The sequence below is a fragment of the Crocodylus porosus genome, unplaced genomic scaffold (assembly GCF_001723895.1).
Source record: "Crocodylus porosus isolate Cpor-Errol unplaced genomic scaffold, CroPor_comp1, whole genome shotgun sequence".
In the NCBI taxonomy this organism is placed as follows: Eukaryota; Metazoa; Chordata; order Crocodylia; family Crocodylidae; genus Crocodylus; species Crocodylus porosus.
Window position 1 is genome coordinate 86,331,368 of NW_017728906.1, and position 21,963 is coordinate 86,353,330.

The 21,963-nt window shown below is 39.8% G+C and overlaps 1 protein-coding gene across 2 annotated transcripts in view; it reads right to left on the reverse strand.

Moving 5' to 3' along the window:
- Positions 1-21,963, reverse strand: part of TBC1D8 (TBC1 domain family member 8) — a 62,020-nt gene that overhangs the window by 39,680 nt on the left and 377 nt on the right. The window contains exons 2-3 of one of the 2 annotated variants that reach the window (XM_019529523.1): positions 15,667-15,675; positions 5,043-5,198 (exon numbers count right to left, since the gene is read on the reverse strand). In XM_019529523.1, coding sequence (XP_019385068.1) covers positions 5,043-5,198; positions 15,667-15,675 — 165 coding nt within the window. The other variant, XM_019529521.1, reaches the window with a different exon arrangement.

Genomic DNA, 21,963 nt, shown 5'->3' on the forward strand with positions numbered 1-21,963 from the left:
CATGAGTAAATAAACATTGTTATTTGAAACCATTACACATCCGAGCCTTCCTCATCCTGTAAATCCAGATCTGCCATGAACCGGAGGGTGTCACAAGGCCCCTCTCACGGTATGGGACAGAGTTTTAAAAATTTCAGCTGATTTTGGATTTTAAACTTCATTGCAGAGCAACAAGAAAGATTTTTTTTTTTGCCTCCCTGTCTGCCATCTGACAGCTCCAGGGAAGGAATTCTACCTGATCAACACATCAAAGAGCTACTCCACACAGCTCACAAAGACACTCATGGACCCAGAGGGACAGACTTCCATCTTCAGCTCCCTCTGTGCAAAAATGAAGTTTATTTCCTACCTATGGGGTCTTTTTACCATCTTGTACCATCTACTTTTCCCAGAGCCTGGCAAAGGTACTTTGATCCTGAAAGCGTGCAGAAAAGGACAATTTTCTTGCCATTTTCCAGTTGGTCTAATAAAAGGTATCATTTTAGAACCAAGAGTTCTAGTTTTTTGTATTACTTTCACCTAGGCATTTTAGAAAAAATTCCCCTTGGTGACCTGAAATAACTGGTTTAATTAACTTACTACAGTTCATATTTCTAATACAATAACAGTTAATAATTGCATTTAATAAACTGCTTAATTGTAAACAAGAGGAGGATCAGAGGAAGTGTGGGTCCTTTACTAAGTGGCAGAGGCAACCTAATGAGAGAGGATGCAGAAAAGGCTGAAATACTCAATGCCTTCTTTACCTCCATGAGTTTTCACAGGCAAAGTTAGCTCCCAGACTATTGCACCTGACAGCACAGTTTGGGGAGGAGTTGAGCAGCCAAGAGTGGCAAAAGAACAGGTTAGGGACTACTTAGAAAAGCTGGACATGTATAAGTTCACAGGGCTGGAAGGGAAGTACCCAAGGGTGCTGAGAGAGTTGGCCAATGCGACTGCAGAGCCACTGGCCATCATCTTTGAAAATTCATGGCAATTGGGAGAGTTCCCAGTTGATCAAGCAAACATAGTGCCTACATTTAAGAAAGGGAAAAAAGAAGATCCAAGGAACTACAGACCAGTCAGCCTCACCTCAGTCCCTGGAAGAATCACAAAGCAGGTCTTCAAGAAACCCGTTTCTAAGCACTTGGAGGAGAAGTAGGTGATTGGAAACAGTCAGCATGGATTCACCAAGGGCAAGTCATGCCTGACCAACCTGGATTCCTTCTTTGAGAGGATTGACTTTTCAGATGCAGGAATACCAGTAGACATCATATACCTTGATTCTAGCAAGGCTTTTGTTACAGTCTTCCACAGCATTCTCACAAGCAAGCTAAGGAAGCACAGATTGGATGAATGGACTGTTAAGGTGGATAAAAAACTGACTGAATCATTGGGTTCAGAGGGTAATAGTCAACGGCTCAATGCCTAGTTGGCAGCTGGTATCAAGTGGAGTGCCCCATGGGTTTGCCCTGAGGCCAGTTTTGTTCAATATTTTCATCAACAACCTGGAAGATTGAATGGAGTACACCCTCAGCAAGTTTGCAGATGACACCAAGCTGGGTGGAGTAGTAAATATGCTGGAAGGTAGGGCTAGGATTCTGAGATACACCTCAACAAATTGGAGGACTGGACCAAAAGAAATCTCATGAGGTTCAATAAAGACAAGTGTAAAGTCCTTCACATAGGACAGAATAATGCCACGCTCCACTACAGACTGGGGACCAACTGGCTAAGCAGCAGCCCTGCAGAAAAGGACCTAGGGGTTATGGCGGACAATAAGTTGAATGTGAGCCAACAGTAAGTCCTTGCTACAAAGAATACTAACTGCATACTGAGCTGCATTAGTAGAAGCATTGCCAGCAGACCAAATTCTTCCCCTCTATTCAGCACTGGTGAGACCACATCTGGAATACTATGTCCACTTTTGAGCCCCCACTACAGAAAGGACGCGGATAAATTGGAGAGAATCCAGGGGAGAGCAATGAAAGAGGTTGGGTTGCATGACTTATGAGAAGCTGAGGGAACTGGACTTATTTAGCCTGGAGTAGAAGAGACTGGGAGGGATATGATAGCAGCCTTCAACTACAGGAGAGGGGCTCCCAAGAGGATGGAGCAAGACCGATTAGTGGTGGCAGATAACAGAACAAGCAGCAATGATATCAAGTTAGAGCAAGGCAAGTTTAGGTTCAATATTAGGAAAAAACCTCTCACTGGGAGGGTAGTAAAACACTGAAAAAGGTTATCCAGAGGGGTTGTGAACCCCCCACCCTTGGAGCCTTTTAAGACAAATCTTGGCTGGGATGAGATAGTTGGGGATGGCCCTGCTTTGAGCAGGCGGTTGGACTAGATGGCCTCCTGAGGTCCCTTCCAGCCCTCACTTTCTACGATTCCGATTCCATCAAATGTGCACCATATATTGATTTTTTAAATATAAAATATGAAATGTTTTATATCCAAAGCGTAAAAGTTTGTTTAATAAATTTGAAATGCTGTTTTCGTATGTTTAATTAAATTCAAGTTGTCATCTTAATGAGGCTTGATACAAACATGAGCAAAGATGTATTCATCTAGTGAATGAGAAAAATTGTATTTTTTTTAAAAATAATATGTTTTTAAAGTGTGTGTGTCTGTGTGTACACTCACCAAGGAAAAATATGTACCAACTCTACTGTAAAAACTGTATGTGGTTGTAAATCAACATGGTTTGTTATATCAACCAATAAAAATACACTTTCCTTAAATAGCAGAAAAAAAATACACAATGAGAAAGTTGATTAAAATCAATTATTTAATTACAGCTTTTGGCTTACTGATTTAAAACATGCTTTAATCAGTTATTTAAATCAGCATGGTTTTAAACTGGTCTACCCTGCCAGGGGACTGCTAAAAGATACAGAAGATGCTTGTCTGCATCCCCTTTCTTACTATAGCAACTGCCTGTAGTTCCTTTAAATCACCACGATGTCCCTCACAATTCTGCCACAGAATTTTAACAGGGAACTCATCACAGCCCCTCCAGTACCTCACCGGTACAAAGCGAAATTGAGAAGCTATGCATTTGGCTTCTGCAGTGGGACAAGGACGCTGCTATTCTGCAGCACAGTTCTCACATTGTGGGAACCTGAGGAGCGGAACGGCAGCAGTTCTTTACCACCCCCTTCCCAACCGTCAGTTCCAGTGTTAGTTTGTGGAGGAAGAGGGTTTAAAAACAAACTGATCCAAGGGAAGAAGTAGCTTGCAAAACCACAGCACCCTTCAAAAGAGAGGGTCAAGTTCTTATGTTTTTCTGACTGCTGTAGCCAGTTCCAGTAGGAAAACCACTTCTTCCCCAATCTCTATTGCCGACATTTCATAATAAAAGCAGCTTAAAGTACTATGGCTTTTAACGGCATTCAGAACTTTTTGATCGTGTAACCACAAAAATGTCTTGCTTGCGTAGGGTAGATTAACGCACTATTGATCTACAATAGAAGAAATTTCTGAAAATCCCAAGCAGCATTTAATTTTTCTACCTTGGACATCTGTTTAAAGGAGATGGGGGAAAATATCAAGAACTTAAAATTACTTGTGTAATTATCTTAAGAAGTCTCTGAAATAGCAAAGAGGCTCAACCATTCTAGAGAGACAAGCTATACGGTTAGCAATCCCCTTCAAGTGAACGGGAAAAAAAGGCCACATACACATGGCAGATCACTCAGCTGCCTTCACCAACTGAAAGGCAGACAGTAATAATGATCAGCTCCAGCAAGGAATACATCCTACTGGCCAAGGAACAAAAGCTTTCTTTGATGTCAACACTAAGTTTGCATCATCGACATCAAACTCAACTCATTCTTTTCAGTATAAGTGCATTATTTTAAGAGCAAAAAAACCCCTTTCTTCATGAAGCAACACTCACTTTCATAATGTATAATTTTCTCTTTCAAGTAAAAAAAGGCAGGGGATAAAATGAACAGCAATTATGAAAATGAGGAAATATGAGCACCTAATCACAGCCAAAAATAATAATAATAATCAGAAGAGACTCTATGCAAGTTTCCTTGCACAGCACTACTAATGTATATCAGCCGTGACCCATAACCCTTCACTCAAATATTATATGTCTTCAAAACATATTATTTGGCATAGTAATTTTCTTATATGGACTTTCAATAGAACAGTAAGGGCACTTCCTTTAAGGAAAGAGAGCATAAGTTGGATTTTTTTTTTTAAATCTCAAGCAGCTAAAAACAGGAAGCAAGTGTAACCAATGCAGAGATACCTACCTGAATTTGTAGCAAGCCTGAACTGCCCCTTTGACTTCTACAAGTATTACATCAAATGTCTGCAATATTTTAATTGTCTGAAGGCAAAGAAAAACATACAAAAGACAGACGCAGCATATTGCAGAGGGAAGACGCAATGGAGAATTTACAAATGCACTGATGAAGATGAGCAGGCATTAACATGTGACTGCTGTGACTTGCAATTGATTTATCTTCAGTAAACTTTCTTCACTTTCAAAAGTATGGGAAAGACTGCATTAAGGATTAGTGTAGGACCCATCAATGTAAATCTTCAGAGTTCATTCACTGTATACGTTACCTAATGCTACAATTCTCTTTAAAATATTTAGTATTTTTAAAAACTGATTCATGAGCAACCAAATGGGTTAGGGAGATATTTTTCTAGTAAACCACATGTCACTACTGCTTATATGCACTGATGAAGGACTGGACAAAAAGACTTCAAGGTGCATTTATTACAGTCTGAAAAGATGCGTGCAAATTGAACAATTACATTTTGCAACAGGCAAAAAAAACCCAAACTAATGCAAGGCAGCATCAAACTCTTCTTTTTCCTGATTAGCAAATGCAAACAATCCATTTTATTAATGAATCCTGAAATGGTAACCAACAGGTATTTTGGTTGTTAAACATATACAGCCAGGAGTGTTTACACACACACACACACACACACACACACTTATTTTTGGTTACCTTCAGCTTCTTGGACATGCAGATACTGAGCATGCTCAGAATTTATCTTTGGCATTTTGTTTTGGTTGGTATGTGACTCACCAATGGCTATGGCCCAGTAAACTTCTGATCCATTCAATAACTCACCACATGCAATGGCAGAGTAAACTGGTGCTCCTGGAACTTGAAGTAAAATTCGAAATGGAGCAACACGTGCATTAGAATCTAGCACTGCATCCAGGGCACCAACCAAACGACCTAAACATACAAAGAAGAAAGATGCCTTTGAATAACAAGAGAACCAACTTTTATTAAGATCAGTTTATCACTATCAAAACACTCTAATTTTTCTACAAAGAGAGTGAAGAGTGAGCAAACCAATTAGAAAAACAAAAACATTAATTTTTGGCATTTCTTGTGGGTTTATTAATATTATGATATAGCTAGCATAGAAATGTAGGGACCTCAGGATGTCATCTAATCCATCCCTGTACTCTAAGCTCAGACGCACATACCCAGACAATCCTTGATACATGTTGTCTACCACGTTCTTAAGAAAGTCCAAGAAAGAAATGTCAAACCCTGTCGGGTAGTCTGTTCCACTGCTTTTTCAAACATACTGCTAAAATGTTTTTCTTAATATTTAACCAAAATCTTTCTTTTCTCTCCTATAAATTAGCCTCTTTGACCCACCTATAGTGGTCACAGAGAAGAACTGGTCTCTGTCCTTTCTATAGTAACTATATTGTCTATACCTATATTAGGGCACCATCATGCCCCTCCTTGCAGGCTTATCTTTTCTAAAGCTTAATTACCTCAACCTTTCCTTATAAATAAGTGATGTTTTCCAAGTATTTTATCCCTCTAGTTGCTCTCTTCTGAACTGTCTCCAGTATGTCTACATACATATTTCTTAAAATGTACCATCACCATAATTATTTACCATGCTTTATAAATAAGATTCCTGCTAATATACCCCAGATTCCTGTTAATACACCTGAGAAAAAAAGGAAAATCTTATTATAACAATAGCTTATCATGGACATCTATTCAGTTTGTGGTCCCCTAACTTCTCAGATCTTTTGCTACATACTGCCGTCTAGTCCATTAATCCTCATTTAGCACTTAGCATTTGATTTCTCCACCCAAAGTGTGATACTTTGCACTGGTCTTTAATAGACTTATCTTACTGACTTTGGACCATTTCTCCAATGTGTCAAGATCATTTTGAACTGTGCTCCTTGTACTCCAAAGCAAATGCAACCTCTCCAGCTTGTGTCATCCACAAAATTTATAAATTTATACTGCAGTCCTTCATCAAGGTCACTATTAAAAATATTGATATCTGAAACGTCCTCCCATTTTACAGCAAACCATAAACCATTTGACTGGGCATGGCTTTTCAACAAGTTTGGCCCTCACTTCATAGTGATTTCATCCAGACCAAAGGTTTTCAACTTTTCTCATTTGCAGATCCCTAAAAGATTTCGAATGGAGATGCAACCCCCTTTGAATTGTAAGTGCGAGTATTCACATACTTTTGATTGATCCGTTATCTTTCGCAGACCCCTTAGACATAGTCCGCAGACCGCCAGAGGTCCACAGACCACAGGTTGAAAACCACTGATCTAGAGTATTTATCCCTAGTTTCTCATAAGAACACCATAGGAGTATCATAACTCTTTAAGGAAGTCAATATAGTTCACATTTGCCATTTCTCCCTTACGCCCACACACAGAGGAAAAAGTTAGAATACAAAAACAAACAAACAATCTCAGATGTAATTTTTTGTGTTCAAGATGATAGTATATTAAAACTGGCTAGCTGTTTAAAACTGGAGTAATGAGCTGGCAGACAAAAACATAAACAAGGAAAGTGCCAAATTCTCCCTTATCATTATGGGTAGAAACAAAAACAAAAAAACAACCCTCCAAATACCCCACATTTATCTACGCCTACAGGAAACAGTGAGCATATGATATAAAATAGTCTTTAAAACAGCACAGATAAAGCCAGTAGGAAATGCAGAGAAGTATTGAAAAAAACTCCAGTAAAATATGAATTCCTTCATTCTACATTAAAAAGTGTTCATATTCTGTAAAACATTCGTAAATTCCTATTTCCTACTAATGACTTTAAGATGCTGGCTACTCTACATGCCAGGATCTTATCACAGAGGATATGTAGGACAATAGCACAGCACAGAGCAACTTGAGACTTTCAAAAGTCCAAGAAAGTAAGCAGCCATTCAAAGGCTACTCTGTAGGGGGGGTTTCTAAGAAGAAACTTAATAGGAAAATTATCAAAAAACAGTTTTGACTACATAGGACTATGATCTTATTGAAGTTTTTGGCAAGAGTTAGGCCAATATTAAGTGCTTCTGAAAATCCCATTAAAATCTGCTTTCAGAAGTATGGTTATTCTTTAAATATAGATAAAAAGCACATATGCAGTGTGAAGCTAACTTCAAGAAGAAGGATGTTTATTTTATTTCTCACTTCGTGAAAATGAATTCCCTTTTCTGTTTGTGAATTACTGGTCTCAGCAGCCAATTCCTCTTTTCACTTTTTACTTCTTCATAAAATTCCCTTTATGTATATGTACTATAATGAGCTACAAAGTTTGCAGTTCAACACAATCATTATGTAATGAAAAATAATTAATAAATAATCCTCCATCTGGATTTATCTCTAATTAAAATGCTTCCAATTAAATATGGGAAGGCCACAACAAAAGATCTTAAAAAGAAGAGGGAGGAAGAGGGTGATGGGGACAGGGGTCATGTACAAACCCCAATGATCACTAAGTGCAATGCATCTTTGATGCCTTTCTATTAGGTTAGTTTTCCATATTTGTAAGTAGCCTTATGGAACTCCCATTACTGTCTATGGGCAGTCTCACTGATTTAAATAGGATTGGATTAGGCCCCCAATCTTTTTTTTTTTTCATTTGGAAGGGATTCATACTCTTTCTATCTTTACAAGCAAGAACACTGTCTAGATTTCCAGTCTCAGGTATTTACCTATGATTTCGATACAGCAAGATAAAGTTGTCTTTGTGAAGCAGAGTGAGCAACCTATACAGCACTTCCACTTGTATTTTGAATATTTTTCTCTAGGTAAAAAAAATCCTGCATTGTTGTGTATCCTGCAGCATGCTAGTATCTTCTGCTAGTAAAAACAAAGCAGTAATTTGCTTGCTATAGCTTCATGACTGTACTTTCGACCAAAAACAGAACATATTTGCTAGGCCTACAAAAGCTATGCAATGTGAATCAAAATTTTAACCAGCTCAGTGCACAAATAAAAAGGCTTAACATTAAAGAAAGGATAAAACATTTGATGAAAAAGGTGTGAATTTCGAGTGCTGTTTGTATAATACCGGCTTCCAGCTCTGTTTAACACCTGTAACAACAGCTGCACAGTGCTTCCCATTGAAGTAATCCATAAAACATGAAAACTAAAAAGCTTTAAGGGATAATACTTGAATTTTAAAACTGGTTTCAAAAAGAGAGTCTACTTTTTGACAGAGCAGCCTTTTAATAATACATCCTTACTTTCCCATAAAATATTTATAAAAAGTTTTCACAGCCCCCAGATGATAATAAGGTTCATTTTAGCTAGGAAGACACTGGATTTTTTTTTTTTGATTTTTATTTTTTAACAAGGAACAGCAAAGCCATCTAAACAGAGGCCTATCAAAGGTACAATTATTAGGAAAACAGATATGCTACATTAACTTGTTTGTTATAGTAATCTTTAGGTGTTACTTGTTAATATGAACAGAATAACATGGGCAGGAGGGAAATATAAATAATATTGTCAAGCCCCTTTCTGTTTAATTGTAAAAGAAAAGGCTGTAGTCACGCATTTTTCCAGGCCGACTTTGGAGTACAGTAGCCAATCAGCTCAGACTCTTCCATATGCAGAAGTCTTTTCATCGTGTTAAATTACAAACAGTAATTTTACAGAAGGGAGGTCCAAGCTCAGGGTACACGTCAGAAAAAGTTGAGGGCAGGCTACACTTTTCCTCTACAGTGTCGATTTGTGCTCAATAACACGAGTGTGAGAATGAGTGTTTTACATCTGTTCTTACAGACATGAACAAAATATAGTTTGCTATTTCCTAATATATCCTGGATCTTAACTACAGTACTTTCTGTTTCATTATCCTGTTTATAAACTGTACATTAGTGCAAATTTTCCACAATCTTAACTACTGCAAGTCAAACAACATTAAGTAGAACAATGGTAATCAGAGACATTTTTATTCTGAAATCCCTACCATGGTGTTCACAGTGGTAGAAAACACATACTATGACAAATAATAAAAATAAGTTTGCAAGAGACTGAGGAACTGTTTTTAAAGCCTGCAACAGTCAGGCAGTGCCTTTGTTTTTACATAGATCACAGTGGAAACCAATCAGCCTCGAAACAGCATACTACATAACTGCATGATTAGGTCTGTTTATTCAAATTAATTCCAGCCCTATGTACAACACAGCTGTGCAGCATCAATTAAAATAGAAAATGAGGACACCATACAGAGACTTTCTAGTTATTAAATAAACATGCAAACTCATCAGTGATCACCCCTCATTTGAGTTTAATGTATGAGACCCCAAAAGAAGATAAAGTACAGCTTGTGAAGCTACTCACTACGTTGAATGCACACACAAGCTCTAGAAAAAGAGCCGCTAGAGTAAGCTGACCTATGATCAATTTCTAAGTAACTTACTGAATTATTCAAACTCTCGGAAATGCAGATTTCTTTTCTGAATCCATGTGAACAACATGGGTGGTTTTAAACTTTAAGATGGGCAAGATTAAGGGCTTTACACAGGCTTGCAGAAAGGTACGTTCGGATTCACAACCCAAAACCCAGTCCTGAAACAAGGCACCCAAGACAGGTCATTCTTTTAAAATAGGGTTGTCCAAGCTGGTCTACATGCAAGCCATAAGCAGTTAATTCATGACCAACCAGCTGCCCCCACCCCCAATACTGCCACCGCTGCTGGAACTGGGATCTTCAGGCTCCTGCTCCCTCCTTCAGCTCCCACTTCCTGCCCCCCACCCTGGGGATAAAGCAACACAGAGTATGGGACTCAGGGTCCATGGAGCAAGTAGACTGGGGTACGTCATGGTTTGCGCAAGGGGGTGTTACAGAAACTGCTGCCTGTGGGTGGGGGGCCCTGGCCACTTTGGATAACCCTCTTTTAACAGGGACGGAGCTTTCTTCACTCTTCTCTTTGAAGATGTGCTTCACATAAATATACAAGATGCCTTGGGCCAGAGAGAGAAAGCAAGAGGAACATGACATAAGCCTGGTAGTCAAGGGACATATGTGGGAGCAGAAAGATCTGGTTCTAATCCCTATTCCAAGAACCATTTCCATCACTGTGTAAAATACAGGAGGAGGAGCAGGTGCTCAGGTCTCTTGTCTTCTCTCTCTGCCTCCAGTGGGTTTTTTCTGCAGTTTGTCCTTTTCTGCACACGGAAACAGCTTCAAAAGGAAGTGTGGAGAGTGGCCCAACCAAGGAATAGCCAACAGGCTAGCAATCTACAGGGAGGTGGGAGATGGAGGTTTGAGGTCCTTCAGATGGAAGATAATACTGAAGTTAGCTTTTCCATATCCTGCATGACTACCCTAACCATTAAAAGAGGGACAACACAATCTCCCTTCTCTGGTTATGCTTTAAGAGTGGCTGCCACCATATCTTAACGAGAGCTTGATCACATGGCTGTACATTAAGGATACTCCAAAACACTTCCTAAACTGAGTCCACTGGATGACACAAGAAACTGAACACCTAATTTCTGGATCCCAATTACACCAAAGCCCAGCTGCTCACCAATGTTAACAGCAAGGTGTTTCTGGCCCTTTATAGAAGAACTTTAGGGACCTAGGAAACTTTCAGGGCAATAACTGGAGGTGCTTTAATCCGGCAGCAACAGAGATTGGGAGCAAATCCACAGGGATTTTTAGAATGGAAGTTTTGAAGTTGGTCATCTAAATCCCACTGGAAGTCCCATTTTAGGTGCCTACTTCTTTTCCTTGGATGTGACTGTTATTTAAGTGCTCTGAAAATGTATCATAGCTTACAACAAATTATGGATCCAAGCAACTATAACAGCAGCACAACCCCTACTATAAAATTCTAGGCCCAATGACTAAACAAGGGACAGCATTGTTTGTCCCAGCGTGCCCATCCTCAGGGGCTTCCAGAACATTTAGTGCTGAGTATACTCATGCCTCTCTTGTAATCCCCCTGCAAGAAACGAAATGCAAGATCAAAAGTAGGAAATACAACCATCAGTCTGGCAAAAAAAAAAAAAGTGTTTTCTAAATTAGAAACCAGAAGGCTGTTTCCCCTGTCTCAACAACCAACTCAGATTCAGTTTCAAGATGATAGCTAACAATTGGGAGATGCAATTTCTGATCCACATGCTACGTTATATGAGAATTAGCCTTTATTGAGTAATTCCCGGGGGTGAGGGAGAAATCTCATCCAGAAAATGTACAAGTTAGGTATTTTAAAAACATGAACTTAGAATTGCGAAGTTGTGTTATTCACTCGTGATTTCTTGTCCAATACAGTTAGTATTTTAACTGCACAATAATCACAGGTTTATCGCTCCTTCCCTCTGAACACTTCAAAGTACTTTGCAGATGATTACAAATCCACCTGAGGTTAGCAAGTATCTGCTTGTTACACATGGGGCAACACAGCTAAGCAAACTGACTTGTCACACAGCAACTCAGCAGAGCCATGGAAAGAACCCAAAACCCCTGGCCTCCTGTTCTCCTATACCTAGCTACAAAACTGGCTTAACTGCTCCACCCTCTTCCAATGTTATCTTTCAGAGGAAGCCCTAGAGGTGAAAGAGCTTTTATACCAACTCTGAACCAGCTTTCTGGACCTTTTTTCATAAGGAGGTGTGCTTAAGAGGAAGTTGGATGAAATTCTGTTGTCTTCTAGAAATTTTCCAGCTTCCTCAACAGGCAACTGGTCCCATGTACAGGTGGCCATAACTGTCGGCAGTAAACCAGGACTGGCCAGATCAGGTGGATTCCTCCCACTCCTGATCTGCACAGAGGTCAATTCTATGGTCCAGGATCTATCCCTACTCCAATGGTTTAAACTTTTGACAAAGCAGTCTATTCCATTTAATAGGTGCTATGTAGGGAACTTTGTAACGACACAAATTTAGCGGCGAAATTTCTATTAAGTTCTCCCTGAAACAGAACACAACCACCTGATTTTTTTTGTACCAGTTCTAAACACATTAGACAAGCAGGGATATTTGACTAAAACCGCAAGAAAAAACTTCTGCTTTTTAGCCATGTCATATTGGAAGCAAGCACCATCAGTTCAACAGGAAGCTAATGATAACAGGAGAAGGTGAACCCTAGTTTACTCCCATACAGCCTTTGTTAACTTCTGCAAAATTATGCAGAGTGCATATAAGGGTATCTTTTGACCCAGCAGGACATTAGTATACATACTAGCCTTTTCTGTTTAATTTTAGAAGAATCCATTGAGATAACTAAGGAAGTGTATTAAATAAGAAAAAGAGTCGATTACAGTAATATTACACCAACCCTAGTGTATTAAAGAACTCATTTCCTTACTGCTGAGGTAGGTTTATCTCATTTGTAAAAACGCATACAGAAAGCTAGATTTTATCACTAAGGATCTGATGTTGCAAACAATTACAGATGGGGGTAACTTTACAGGTAGACCTAATCCCACTGAAGCCAGTCAGATTATTTCACATGTATTTGCAAGATCAGGTTCTTAGAAACCAAGGAGGCGCTTTAAATTTCTTTTTCTGTATATAAAAAGAAATTGAAACCAGCTGTTTGCCTGTCATTTTTTTTAACCTGAGTGCTCAGCATTGTGTTCTTTATAATGTGGAAAGTTAGAGGGATGGCCTAGGAAAAGTTAAGTTTCTACTTTTTTAAAGCTGTATTTCATACTTCGTAAATGGTCTCCGAGTCTCTTTTTGTTTTTGCTTCAACTTTCAACTGCTCACTTGTTTGATTGTCTCATGTCCTTGGGGATTCAATTTATCATCACGGGGGTCTGATGAGCATACCATACAATAGTGGAAGGAAGTGAGGTAGAAAGGGAGAAGAGGAAAGAGCAGAAGTACGCACCTCCTTTCCCTGGAGGATGCAAAACCATTCTGTACTCCTGCAATATTAGCAGCTAGTGTTTTCTGAAAGAATATTTGCTCTAAACCCTCTTTCTCGTCAGACTACACCATTTTTTCTGCAGATGTTGCCTCCCCTAACAATTCTTCCAGGAATTAGTCACACTTATTAATTCAACAGCAGCCGGAGACATACACAGCTGCAACCAATCTTTTATGATTCTAAAGTGCAAAGAGTTGAAAGCTTCACTCTCTCACTTGAAATCCAATAACACTCCCTAACAAACAAAACAAATACAACTGTTTCCTACCTAAAAAATAAGTTATCTATAAATATGAAGGACAAACAGCTGCATTTTATAGCCCCCTAAACAACCAGACTGTAAATTCTCAAGAGTACTAGCTAAATGACAAAAAAAATCCCTAGAACACTTCAACATGTTTTCTTGTCACTAATATACAAGGCCCCAAAATAGCAAATAGGAGCAGCTCTGGATCGCATCATTCTAGTCACCATAAACATCCTAAAGAACGTGCTTGTCATCTTATTCTTTATAGTCTGTGTATACTACCATAAAAGCAACACAAATAAACACACACAGTATGTTTATTCTAGTCTTAATTTAGCTGCTTAATGCTTTACAGTATTAGGCAGCCTAATGTTTAAAAGTCTAACACAAGCAATTCAGGCTGGCCCTTAGGCAGGATAACTCTTGGTTTGCTGCATCAGCCATTCCTCAATTTGAGGATTATCTCCCCCATTGCTACCTGATGGGTCTTGAGGTGACTTAAGAGTTCAATCCTTCAGCCACAGGGATTTTTTTGCTGATGCATTCATGGCTTTCTAGGCATATGAAGTAACAGACCAGAGGGTTTTTTTAAATACATGTGTAACATGCTACTTCCCACTGACATCTAATTCAGGGGTGGGCAGAATGCAGCCCACCAGGCCTTTCTATCTGGCCTGCGGGGCCCCTAAAAAATTTAGAAAATTAATATTTATCTGCCCTGGGCTGCCTGTCATGTGGCCCTTGATGGCTTACCAAAACTTAGTAAGTGGCCCTCCACCCAAAATAATTTCCTGCCCCTGATCTAACTTGTGGGTTTCTAAGAATGAAGTAGGCAAAGGGCACAAACAATGCCACAATACTAATTTTTTTTTTTAAAAGGGTTGTCAAGTTGCTGGTGCTGTGCTTTTCAGCTGAGAAACTTTCATAATGGTCTCCTTTGCTCACTGGGGGTCTAGAGGTGTGGACACACAAATGCTTGGGGTCATTTCAAAGTTCATACATTTTAACTGCAACGTGCAAATGAGCCAAGAACAATTCAAATGCCGCAAAACTTTTGACTTTTAAAACATACATCTGGGGTTCGATGTCTTAACACAAGCATGGGCCAAATTTACTTATAAAGAAGTAATCAGGACTCGTATAAGAGATGATCTCTTTTATTAGATCAAGATTTTTGCAAAAAAAATTTTGAATTGCTTATAAAGACGTTAAAGAAATTCTTTATAAGCAATTAAACTTTAATTGCTTTGAATAAAGAAGTTACCTCTGGTCAAGCAAGATGCATTCTTTTCATGAAAAGGAAAGAATGAAAGAAGCTGATATTTTGGAACTCTATTTGTGGGGAAAGTTATATAAGCATTTGGAAGGGCCCAAGTTTTCAGTGAGCCAAGGTAAGAAAATATTTTTTTCTATATAGGGACAGGGGCACCAACTATATAGTATTATCCAACAAGATCTTCCTGATGGCAGAGAAAAGCATAATCCAATTTTAAGTACTATGGAAACACTTTTAATGAATAAATTAATCAAGTTTGGGAATTTCTCCTTCCATCAAGCAATAGCTCAATACAAACAATAGCTTGTCTAGCAGCTAATTGATTTTAGAACAGAATGATATTTGGCATTTTGGAGGAAGGCTTCTTCTCCAGAATCCATTTATTTCACCTTTCACCACAATTACCAGCACCAGCCACAAGAAACAAAATTATCAGGTCATCTGTTTGCTATCTTTCCTACAAATGCAGGCATAAACATAGCTTTTGCCTCAGCCAACCTAATTAACATCTCTTAGCAGACTAACATGACACTAAGATAGTCTGTACTAGCTGCCTGCAGGTTTCCAATCTGAGTTCAAGGTGTTAATTATGAGCTGGAGACCCCAACTGGCTTGGGGTACACTCAATGTGTACCCCTCAGCATAAAAGACTACCAATAGCATAACAGCCCCTCCATTATTATTTATTTATTTTTTGCCTTCCAGACTGGAAGAGTCTGAATACTGGAAAATGCTAAAAGGCATTACTATTTAAACAGTGTTAAGGGAGAAACGGGCCTGGTAAGAGTAGCTGTTTGCAAGGGGAGGTTGTATTATTTCAGTGTGATTTTATTGTAGTTGATTATTTTTGGTATAAGGGGACACAGCAGCTGGCTTTAGTTTTGATTATATTCATAGTTCCTGGATAAGGGACCTACAGCTCAGGATAAGCATTCTTTTATATATTATACATCAAAATTAAGTAAATAAGTTGACAACAGGAAAAGAAAGAGAAGAGCTAGTACCAGTCAAATCTCCTTGGAGCATGAGCAGGTGCTCTCTGCACTGTAGCTGCACAATCACTGTATTATAGACAATAGGGCAATTTTTCTCTTTTCCTAAAGAGAAAAGTACTAGCTACTTACTTTAACTAGTGCTACAACTTAGAGGTCATGATGAATATTTGCTCAAGTTTTTTTCTTACATAAGTATGTACATTCAGAGATCATCTGTACATAGGCGTTAATGATTAATTCTGCTATATAGTCATACTTTACACTTAAATGACACCTTTAATCTTATTACCAAATTCCCTAGTAAATTAACTCTCTCTCAAAATTCTCTTTTTGCTACCCATTAAAAGTAGCTTTTTCCCCCCCAATTATTATAAACACACACAAGATCAGAATGATTGATAACCCAGTTTTATGACTTCATTCAGCTAAAAAGTTAATGAAAAGGCATCAGAGTTGAAAGAATACAATCAAAATGTCAGGTACACCAAACTATTTCTGCAGAATAAAGACTCTTAATTTATAGGTTTATTTTCCTAAATTATAAGAAAAACAAGCCTGCAGATACTCAGGGAACATACAAAGAAAAAAAAACAGTACTTCATTTCTTTTGGATATAAAATAATGCAGCACAGAATACTGACTAAACAGACCTGCAAAGTTAGCCGCTCAGTAGTAGTGAGAAAAATGTTACCAATTTTACACACTGTAAAACTTTAAAATATATTTTAATGCCCCGTGTAACTTTCTCAATAAAATCGCAAAGTTAGAGAATGAGCAGTTGCTTTGAAAATTAATTAATTTTCAAATTAATTAATCTAATCAAAAAAGAAAAGAGCTGAAACTGTCAGCATCCTCTAATAAAAAGTGACAAATCACCTCACCTCTTTGCTACAAGAGATTTACATTATGCTACTTTAAATGAGAAAATAGATTTGACAGAACTCATCTCCTTGCAGGCAGCTAAAGATTACTGTTCACCTGTGGAGTGTGTAAACTATCCACAGAGACTAGGAATGGTATCAGCAAGTATTTTAGTGTTTACAGAGCTGTAACAGTTCACCCAGTTCTCTCACCTCCCACAGAGCTATAATAAATCTCATACATAAAGAAAGATTTCTTCAGTTTTATACAAATACAAATGCAGAACCAGCCAAAGCTACTAAACTACATCCTGGGGTGAGAGGAGGCGGGGCTTAATTTGTGGATAATTTAATTCTGAAATGCAGGCTCTCCAGAAATCATTTCAAGTTTTCTGCTTTTGTCCCTGATCCAATAAAGCTGTTAAACATGCAAGTAGCTTGGCTCAAGTCAACAATAAGCATATGCTTAATTTTGAATATGCGAGTAGTAATCAAAACCACTTAGGAACAGAGAAAACAAGTTGCAGAGCATATAATTATTAAGAAGGTGGGAGGGCTTTATTCAATAAAATATAGGCTAGTTTTCCATGCCACTTGTAAAATTAACTAAGATCAGTTAGCGTCCCCTAGAGCATAATTTAAATGGACGTTGTAAGTTTTCAAATGGCACGTAGAATTGTTTAAAGTTCAATAAAAATACACTGCTCTGACAGAGAAACTGATATAGAAGACAAATGTTTCTATGTGATCTAACACTGCCTTACAGTTTAGCCCTTTGGAGATTAAATAAGAACATAATCAAACAAAAGATATCCTTCAGTTCTGTGCTAGGTTTGTTTGTACATTCTGGACAGAATGACCTGGAAAGAAGGATGAAACATGCTGGAAGAAAGATCAAGCAAAGAATAGTTCTTTATGCTCACGTGGTGCAAGGAAAATACCATATACTGCCAGGGGGCTTTAATATATTGTTACAATGGGCACAAAAGAAGTTTAGATGTCATCTTATTTTCCCCTCCCCTTTTTAAATCAGAAAGATTAATCAAAGTTAGAGCTAGGAGCGCTAATGTCACACTTGCATAATTATAAAGTTATAGTTGCAAGTCTACCAAGAACTATATCGGTATTTTGAGTTTTTATTGAAACTTTCATCTGGAAAGCTCAAACACCTATTAAATCTTCCTACATTCTTGTGAAGCTGGAAGCACTGCATTCACTTTTGACTAGATTAATGACTGAGCTGGCAACAAAAGCCAGAACTCTTGACTTGCAAACCCCCACACTAAAAAAAAATAGTAGTAGTAGTAATGTAGTCTCTCACCATGTTCATGATTTCTCTCTCATATATTTTAAAACGATTCACAGAATCTATTTTAAAAATAAGTCATAAAAACTTCAAGCCATTTTCTTCATGGACTGAATACACCCGATTGCTTTTTCAGTATTTATATTTAAAATTTACATCAAATGAAATTAATCTAGTCACTGAAAGCAATCTGCTCTCAATCTGGACTGTCCCAAGTGAATGAGAATCTTCCTCATTACATAAACTTGATTTATTTTCTATACAGAAATGGATCTATACTTCTAGGTCATTTTAAACTGCAAAGCAAACATCTGGGAAGTCGATGCAAAGACAATGTCTAATTTTAAGGCTGGAGGGGTCCCCACCTCCCAAGGAGGGTTAGGGGGAGAACATAAAAAAAGAACAGAAACAGCCATTTTAGTAGCCAGGCAGAACAGATTTATGCTAGCCTCATGCAGAAGCCTATGTACACATATAGCTTCTGCAATCAGCTAAAATAATACACCAGGAACTTAGCTAGACAATAAGCATCATTTTTTTTACTTTAAACTTGCAGATGTCTGCCAGCGCAACAAACAGCTAAGTAGTGGAGACTTGAGTGAATCTCAGCCACATGATCAGCCTGGACCTAAAACAAACAGCTGTAGAGGCTATTTTTGGATCTGCAAATTAATCCTTCTCCTCTCAACAATCATGGCAGCCTGATCTATCTGCTCCCCACAAGGAAAAGAGGGTAGAGAATAAACCTGGGGGATGAAATGTTGGGCCCCTTTTGAGTCAACATTTAATTGACTTCAACAAAGACAAAGGTAACACAAGGCCTTCTAGTCTACCAAGTGGGACTTAAACTTTTGTGCCACCTCCAGTTAAAACGAAAAACTCAGAACGCTTACAGACAAGAATTTTGTTTCATATAAAAAAAGTTTTAAAAAAAATTCACACTATTGGAAAAAGCTAAGATTGAGATCTGAAATACCCATTTTCTTCTAATTCTGTTACCCACCATAAGCAATCCAAATTAAAATTAAAAAAGAAAAAACAATCAAGATATATGACACAATCAAGACCTCCATTATTTTTCCTCTTGTTCACTTTTGTCATTCTGCATACACAACATGGATATTCTTTATACGTTAGTCCAATTTATATTATTAACTCAGAATGGGGACTTTGGGCCAATCTTCGTAATCAGTGGGTGCATCTACACGTGCAAATAATTCGCAGAAATAAACCTGGGAGCAGTTTAAGCCAGAGTAAACTACTCCCAGGCGCAATATCTATACATGCGCCCAGGACAGCAGCAAATTGAGCTGGGTGGAGCAGTTTACGCAAGGGCCAGGAGCACAGGGAGTCAGCCCCAAGCTCCAGGAGGTAGCATCGGGGCTGGCGGGGGCATGAGGGTGCTGGAAGTGCAGAGCCATGTGCCTAGGCAAGAGTCTGGCCCCCCAGGCTGGGCTGACTGGGCACAGTTTTCACCCATGGTCAGTGTCTATGCATGCATTTAATCACAGTTAATTACCCATCATGTAGTTTATTGGTTAAATTAGTTTACTGTGGCCTAATAGCATTGCACATGTAGACAGTGACACTTTACTCTGCAGCTACTTAGTCTACTCCGTAGTTAAGCAGCCACTTACTGCAAAACTAAGGTGGTGTAAATCACTAATCTCACAAAAAATACTCTGAGTTTATACCACTGCAAATGGGATCTTTTGTCTTCTTGCACTTCCTCTTATATAGCACCTTTGTCATGTATGCTATGTAAATATTGTTTCACAATACATGAAGTTAAAAATGCAAAGATAGGGTGAAACCTATTTTTCAACAAAATCACAAAGCAGCCCGCCTGCTATTGGGTCTTATTTTTCTCAAGTGGCTACTGACTGCATGACAGAAATCACATGCAAGTTCAGAAATCACATGCAAGTTCATTAACTACCAGAACAATCTGGGATCTGCAGAATTTGGTTCATCATGGCCTAAGAGGGGTAGCTGAGTCCTAAGAGAGCCATATTGGTCCAGTCAGGCAGAAGGTAAAGATGTATACAGAACATAAGCTTTCATGAACTCAATCTCACTTCATCAGATGCTGCAAGCTTGAGTTCATAAAAGCTGATGCTCTCATATATCTTAGTGTGTTAGCCTATGAGGAGTTAATTATGCCCTAGACACAGATAAAGGAATCATGGAAAAGGGCTGGAAGGGACCCCCAGAGGTCATCTAGTCCAAGCCCCTACCTGAAGCAGGATCATTCCTATCCAAAGTATCCCATACAAACCATAGCCTAAACTCTACATAAGACTACCATCTACCCTGACACAACATAGACCTAACACCCCAACTTGCCACAGCTAAAGCAGGGGAACCACAGCAGCCAATGTCCTGCTTCTATAACATTGTCAATTTATGCTCAAGAGGTCCCAGGTAGACCCCCTACTTCAGCGGTAAGCAAAACCCCCCACAGTCCATACCAACCTGACCATGAGGTAAAAAGGATGGGAGGGAAGTGTTCATGATTCTGCTCTGATGTATTTTTTATATTACTTTTTGATATTACTGACAGCAAAGTTCTAGTTGATTTCTTTGGAGCTTCTGTCAAGCCAAGGGCACTAACTAAGGGCACTGGGAAGGATCCCAGAGAAGCAGCTCTGGACAAGTGCTCTTCTATTCTAGAGGCTCTGTCCTAGAACACCAGTCTAATATCATCACACCTCCTGATCCCTACAGAAGACAAGCAACCTGCATCTTACCTGCCAGGCAACCCAGACCTGTTCCCAGCAGATAACCACACAGGCCCCATCCAGATTTCATAGATTTCATAGACATTAGGGCTGGAAGGGACCTCGGAAGATCATCAAGTCCCAGCCCCCCACCCAAAGGGCAGGAAGTCAGCTGGGGTCATAGGATCCCAGCAAGATAAGCATCCAATTTTCTCATGAAGGTGTTCAACATAGGTGTTCAAGATGAGCACGGCTGTGTGGTATGTGGCACTGCAGACATCTCTGGCGTCACATGCTGCACATTCAGTTGTTCTCCATGCTGCAAGGGAGTACCATGGAGCGATTTTTGAACCCTAGATATCCAGGGGTCAAAAAAAACCATGGGGAAAAAAGTGGAGTGGCACACAGGGTGGCAAAGCTGGAGCCTGGCCAGCCAAAGCCACACTCCACTGCCAGCGAGGCTCCATGCAGCACAATCGCCACTACTGCAACCCCAGGAGGCTCCCAGGTCCCCAGGTCAGGCTACTGGGGCCAACCCAGTGCTAGTACTAACATCCTCTATCCCACCCAGGGTAATCTGCAATGAACCAGAGTGTGTGTGGCACAGGAGTTCCTCCAGGACAACTAGCAGCAGCACAAGGTACATCACTGCTAGTTGTTCTTCGGGCACCAAACGTCCATGCAGGTCTGGACGTGGCCATAGTGGCTAAAACACCTGTGGTGCATTCACAGGAAAATGTAGGGGGAGATGCAAGGGGCAAAGAATTAGAATCCTAGAGGCAGGGCTAGAAAGGCCCTTCAGAGGTCATCTCTAGACCACCCAACCCATCCCATACACAAATCCTTGCCTAACCTGCTATTGAAACTAGAGTCAAGAGAGGAGAACCGTTTTTAAGACCCAGATAGACAAAACCTTGGGTGGGATGGACTCTGCGTTGAGCAGGGGTTGGCTTATGACCTCCTGAGGCCCCTTCCAACCCTTGTTTGCTACGATTCTGTGACCACACAGTGCTAAAATAGGCTGGAAGGTGGCTTGAGGGCGACTCTCAACTTTTGTAGACTCAAGCCCCTTGCTTGAGCCTAGCGCTCACCCTGGGAAACCTCAGTGCTCACCCCTCCCCCGCCTGCAGGAGAGCCCCGCCGCCCTTCTCCTGCCCCCGCCCCCCCGGTGCAAGGCGCAGACAAAGCTGCGGGGTCCAGAGTGAACCGCGCCAGCACGCGACACCCTTGAAGGGCCGCCGGCCGCCTGGTGGGCAACCACACTAGCTACGGCCCCCGGGCGCCGGTGCTTCAGGACACAGATCAGGGCTCTGGGGGGGAGAGCGGTGCCTACCGCGCACCTACACCCAGCCCAGGACTTTGCCCCCCGCCCGACCACAGTCGAGTCCCGCGGCGCTAGCACCCCAGTAGGGCGAGCAGG